This window comes from Dipodomys spectabilis, unplaced genomic scaffold (assembly GCF_019054845.1).
Source record: "Dipodomys spectabilis isolate Male_0828 unplaced genomic scaffold, ASM1905484v1 ptg000234l, whole genome shotgun sequence".
Lineage (NCBI taxonomy): Eukaryota > Metazoa > Chordata > Mammalia > Rodentia > Heteromyidae > Dipodomys > Dipodomys spectabilis.
This window is the reverse complement of record NW_024870911.1, coordinates 5,130,321-5,136,103: the sequence shown is the minus strand read 5'-3', so window position 1 is coordinate 5,136,103 and position 5,783 is coordinate 5,130,321. Positions and strand designations below refer to the sequence as shown.

General features: G+C 40.1%; 1 protein-coding gene across 1 annotated transcript; it reads left to right on the top strand.

Annotated features, from left to right (window-relative positions):
• The first annotated feature begins 4,032 nt into the window (after positions 1 to 4,032).
• Positions 4,033 to 5,264, top strand: LOC122124238 (palmitoyl-protein thioesterase ABHD10, mitochondrial-like). Its single transcript, XM_042698966.1, has one exon. The coding sequence runs from the start codon at positions 4,033 to 4,035 to the stop codon at positions 4,954 to 4,956; it is 924 nt and encodes a 307-aa protein (XP_042554900.1). The 3' UTR covers positions 4,957 to 5,264.
• Positions 5,265 to 5,783: the final 519 nt, after the last annotated feature.

Genomic DNA, 5,783 nt, shown 5'->3' with positions numbered 1-5,783 from the left:
ACTCTGTGCTTGGAAACCAAATCTGTTTGCTTCATGGGAACAGAGGTGGGGAGAGCAGGGGGTACAACAATTAACTCTAGTTTCTAAGCAATCGGACCAAGGACGAATGCCACAATGAAACAAGCTGTTTAATTTTGGGAAACTTGAATAGGCACTTGCCAGCGAGTGAACCTCATTTTTCCTGACATTCCATTAATGACTTTGTTCCTTTCAGCTACCACTGTGAGTTTATAATTGCTCACAAAGCATCGCAGTACATTTGCCAGACTTAAATGGATTTCATGGCACCCAGATGCAATCGCGCACCCCGTCAGCCGCACAGCGCGCCCCACAGGACTGACTACCAAGGCTGTATAGTGAACTGGCTGCTCCACTAAGTTAGAGAAAAGTGTCCGTCTGCTCTCTGATAGACTTACGCTTTGACTGGAAACACTAATCCACAATCCACTAATCCACGAAAATAACTACAAAATTTTCATGCTACAATTTCTTACCAGAGCTTCTAAAAGTCATACAATCCTGTGGAAATTTGCAGATTGACAACAAAGATTCTTCTGATTTTAGACAAGGGACACAAACACTCTTATCTCAGTTTCTTTTTTTGAGTAAGTGTGTGTGTGTGTGTGTGTGTGTGTGTGTCTGTGTGTGTCTGTGTGTGTGTGTGTGAAACTACTGTACAGAGTGGTTACAGTTACATGAGCAAGATAATGAGTACATTTCTTATCCAGCATTGTTACCTCCTCCTTTGTTTTTGCCCTACCATCCCTTCCCTCCCACCTCCTCAGCTACACTCCCTCCCCACACCCCGCACTCTTCCCCCCTTTCCCCCCTCCCCCCTAAACTGTAGAGTTCGTTTTTCAACATAGTGTCATGCATATCTCATTGTTACAGTGGGTCAACCTGTATCCTTATTTAAACATTTTGTTTTTTCCCTTCCCCTCCCCAAATTATACCAATATCAAATACAGTGAAAACTAGGGTTATACCATAGGGGAGGAATATACAAAGCAACAAAAAAAATCATATGGTACCTTATAAATAGGTTGCAAACCATGGCAAGAAAGAATAAACTACTTGTGCCCTATCTTGGAGTTCATTTCGCTTAACTTCATCTTTTTATAACCCCTATTTTTACTGTATTTGATGTCGGTGCCCTGCATCTTGTATATACACTTCTCTAATTCCGGGAGAGGAAGGGAAGAAACAAAATGCTTAAATAACAATACAGATTGACCCATTGTAACAATGATATGTACAAAACACTTTGCTGAAAACGAAGTTTACAACTTTGGTGTGTGTGGGGGGGTGTAGTTGTGAAGGTAGGGAGGGAAGGGATGGTAGAGGGAAGGGATGGTAGGGGAAAAACAAAGGAGGAAGCAACAATGCTCAATAGAAAATGTACTCATTACCTTGCTCATGTAACTGTAACCTCTCTCTGTACAGCATTTTTACAATAAAAAATACAAAAAAATTATGAAAGGGAAATGGTAGGACTGCAGATCTTCTTTGTAGGTACTAACTTCAAGTGGCTCAGTCCTAATAGTTAAGGAATCTTAACTATTAGGGCCTTAATGCTGTCTCTGAGACTCTGTGCTCAAGGCTAGTGCTCTACTGCTTGAGTCACAGTAACACTTCCAGTTTTTGAGTGGTTAATTGGCGATAAGAGTCTCAAAGGCACATTACTGCCTGGACTGTGATCCTCAGATCTCAGCCTCCTGAGGAGCTGGGATTACGGGTGAGAGTCCTGGTGCCCAGATAGTTAAGGAATCTTATGGGTGTGTCAGAATAGAATCAGTACCACAAACTATTTAAGGAATTCTCTACTGTCCATGGGGCATATTACAAAGGTTACTACATTAACAGAAAAAAACTTTACAGCCAACTATATATAGGAAACTGCATATATATGAATATATATGCATATACATAGAGATACACATACATGTACGTGCATGTATTAAACTTAAAAACAGCCAGAAACCAGTACTTGGGACAGCCTGTCAAAATTAGTTTCCCATTTTACTTTTCTCTTAGGCAGAATCATTTTCTTGTTCATTATTTCAGAGTTCATCAGAGCCACAAATTAAAGTATTATTACCTACACATTACTCTGAAGTTGACTTTGATGATAAACTAGGACTCCTCGTGCCATTATCATTGCCCAAAAAAAGGGGTTAAATTTCTTCCTCCTTCCTTCTCCAGAGAAGTAACACAAAATAGAATTACTCCCAGTTAGCTAGGTACAAGCAGCCCTGATAGTCCCTAAAGGATCCTGAATACAGATCACCAGATGCTTGGAAATATGGACTAAGAAATGCCCCCATCTTGCTCATTCTTCAGCTCTGGAAATAGAGCTATAGAATAAGTCTAGTAAATAACTCCAGTTCATATCAGTAACAAACAAAAATTGACATATCTTCTAGACAAATACAGGATTAAAACTATCAGTGAGAAGAGGGGGAGAATGCAGTAAAAAAAAAAATCCAATGTGTGTCCTACGAAATTAAGAAGACTGGGGAAGGAGGGGTAGGGCAGAGATGGGTGAGGATGTTGAAAGGGGTGATATTGATCAAAATACATTGTTTTCATAAACTGTTTTGTTAAATGGCAACTCTTTTGTACTACTACTTAAAACCATGTTGAAAACGTACTTTACAATTTAGGTGGGGGGGGAGTGTAGTTGTGGAGGTGGGAGGGAAGGGAGGAGGTAACAATGCTTGATAGGAAATGTACTCATTACGTTGCTCATATAACTGCAGCCCCTCTGTACAGTATTTTTACAATAAAAAAGATATTAAAAATAAAAATCATATTGAGTGACTTAAGCCAGACCCAAGAAACATAGGCTCCAAGATTTCCCTCATTTGTAATAATTAGTATATGTCTAGGATAGTCCTAGCAGAAAATCACCGTAGCTCAATAGCTATGTACATATGACCATATAAGATGATGCTAATTGAAAAGAATTCCAAGATATGCAAAGAAGAGGTTTTCCTTTGTTGTGAAGGGTTAAAAGTAACTCCATTTCGAAGCAGTAAGCATTCTGCTGTTCACATTAATCCAGAGCCCACCCGAATTCCAGGAGATAACTAAGCCCGTCCAAGACAAACAGGCCCTGTGAGCAAACCCAGACCATCAATTATCCCAGGACAGCTTATCAGAACCCGACTAGCCAGAAAACTCCCTGCTAAACTTTCACTGCTCTGAAATGTCCAGATGGTCCTTATCGCCCTGGAATGTCCTGCATCTGGTTGCTGTAACCTTGTGATTTTTGCCTTCATGAGCCTTGTAAAATTTCAGCTCGGGGCTTCCTCCTAAGCTCCGCTATGTCAGAGTGAAGGACTGAGCCCCAGCTGCAGCCTGCCTGAATAAAGCCTTGCTTTTGCATTTCTGAATGTCTGACTCTCGGTGGTCTTCTTGGTGGGGGTCCTGCGACGGAGGCACTACAGTTGTTGTCATTTTTAACGTGCTGTGTGAAATAATTTCTTTTTTCTTTGTTTTTTTTTTTCCATTTGTTTATCCCGTGTTGTCACTATATTTGATTTTGGTACCCTGTATCTTGTATATATGTTTATGTGATTTGGGAAAAGGAAGGGCAATAACAAAATGGTGAGACAGAGGACAAAGGCAAACCAATGCCACGGCGATACTCACAAGACAATATTTTGGAAATGAACTTTACAAGTTGGGGGGGAGAGGTATTGGAGGGGCAGGAGAGGGGGAGAAAACCAATGGTAACAATGTTTGACAAGAAATATACTCATTACCTATGTATGTAACTGTAACTCCTCTGTATATCACCTTGACAAGTAAATTAATTAAAGTAGTTTTTAGTAATTAGTTTTAATTAATTAATTAATTAATTAGTTTTTTTAACTATCAAAGCAGGGCGCCGGTGGCTCGCACCTATAATCCTAGCTACTCAGGAGGCTGAGATTTGAGAATCATGGTTCGAAGCCAGCATGGCAGAGACTTATCTTGAAATAACCACTCAAAAACTAGAAGTGGAGGGACACAAGGGCTGCCGGGAAGATGGCGGGCGTGGGCCTGTCAGTGGCCTCCTTAGGTTGGGTTCCCTGTCGGAGCTGGGGCCGGGTCTTGGCATCTCTCCACCCCCACAGTAATCTGGGCACATTACTGGCACGGAAGCCCCAGTGGGCGCCTTCTTGGTTCCCGGCTTGCAGGAAAATGGCATCACTCTCTTTCCTTAATCGACCCGATCTTCCAAACTTGGCATATAAGCGTTTAAAAGGCAAAACACGGGGAATTATCTTCATCCCTGGTTATCTTACTCCTATGAAAGGTACAAAAGCATTGGCCATTGAAGAACTTTGCAAATCTGTAGGTCACGCCTATATAAGATTTGACTATTCAGGAGTTGGAAATTCAGATGGTAATTTAAAAGACTGCACTGTGGGGAAATGGAAAAAAGATGTGCTTTCTATACTTGATGATATAGCCAAAAGACCGCAGACTCTAATTGGTTCTAGTCTTGGTGGATGGCTTAAGCTTCCTGCTGCAGTTGCACGGCCAGAAAAAGTTGTGGCTCTTGTTGGTGTAGCTACAGCTACAGATGCTCTAGTGACCCAGTTCCGTCAGCTTCTTGTTGAGGTACAAAAGAAAGTTGAGATGAAAGGTGTTTGGTCCATGCCATCAAAATACACTGAAGAAGGATATCATCACATTCGGTACAGTTTCATTAAGGAAGCAGAGCAGCATTGCTTGTTACACAGCCCTGTTCCGGTGCACTGTCCTGTAAGATTGCTCCAGGGCATGACAGATGACTTCATACCTTGGCCTACATCCCTGCAGGTTGCTGACCCACTACTTAGCACAGATGTCGATGTCGTCCTCAGGAAACACAGTGATCATGAAATGAAGGAAAAGGCAGACATTCAACTTCTTGTGTACACGATTGACGATTTAATTGAGAAGCTCTCATCCATGCCACAATAGAAGCCCATTTTCAGTTGGTGTGTAATGTGTCCAGAAGAGAGGGCTAACAAGGACTCTCACAAGGCTTTTTCCTCTCACTTCATTTTGTAAATATAAGTATTTATTTAATGATGTCTCTGCACAGGTAATACAAATGAAATGACCAGTACCCGCTACTGTTGGCTGCTCTTGGGAAATTTTTCTCCTGCAATTTTTGATATTTTTTTCCATTAAAACATTTCCTTTTTTTAAAACTCAGGACATGTTTATCTTATTCATGTGTTAACTTTTGTCAGCCTTTGTGTTCTCTTCTCTTTAGAATTACAATAAAGCTTTTAATATTTTTTTAAAAAAACTAAAAGTGTCACTGTGGCTCAAAGTGGTAAAGATAGACTGCTAGCCTTGATCAAAAGAGATAAGGGACAGTGTCTCAGCTCTGAGTTCAAGACCCACAACTGAATACATACATACATACATACATAAATTAAATAAATAAATAAAATAACCTCATCAAGAATATCCAAAACTTAAAATTTATTACTGTTACTTTCCCATGATTTGGCTAAAATAGCCTCACTCCTCCTAGTTTATAACAATAAGAAGAAATTTTAGTGATTTATCATAGTAGCTTTAAGTAGCCTTCCTCATTAAAACCATAGAAGATGGAAATTTAACATATGCCTAAGGTCAAAAATAATGTAAGAACAGAAGGGAGAAAAGGCTGTCATTATTTTTTAGTTAGCTTTTAGAGACTATTGTGCCATGTAATAGATAGTAATCAGGCATTTGTTAGATGCAATTGCTACAGCAATGTGGAATTTATAATAGTGCTAGTGTCTTTAGAATCT

What these genes read in the sequence shown, in the direction of transcription:
- LOC122124238 (XM_042698966.1), top strand. Translation starts at nt 4,033, where the DNA reads ATGGCGGGCGTGGGCCTGTCAGTGGCCTCCTTAGGTTGGGTTCCCTGT.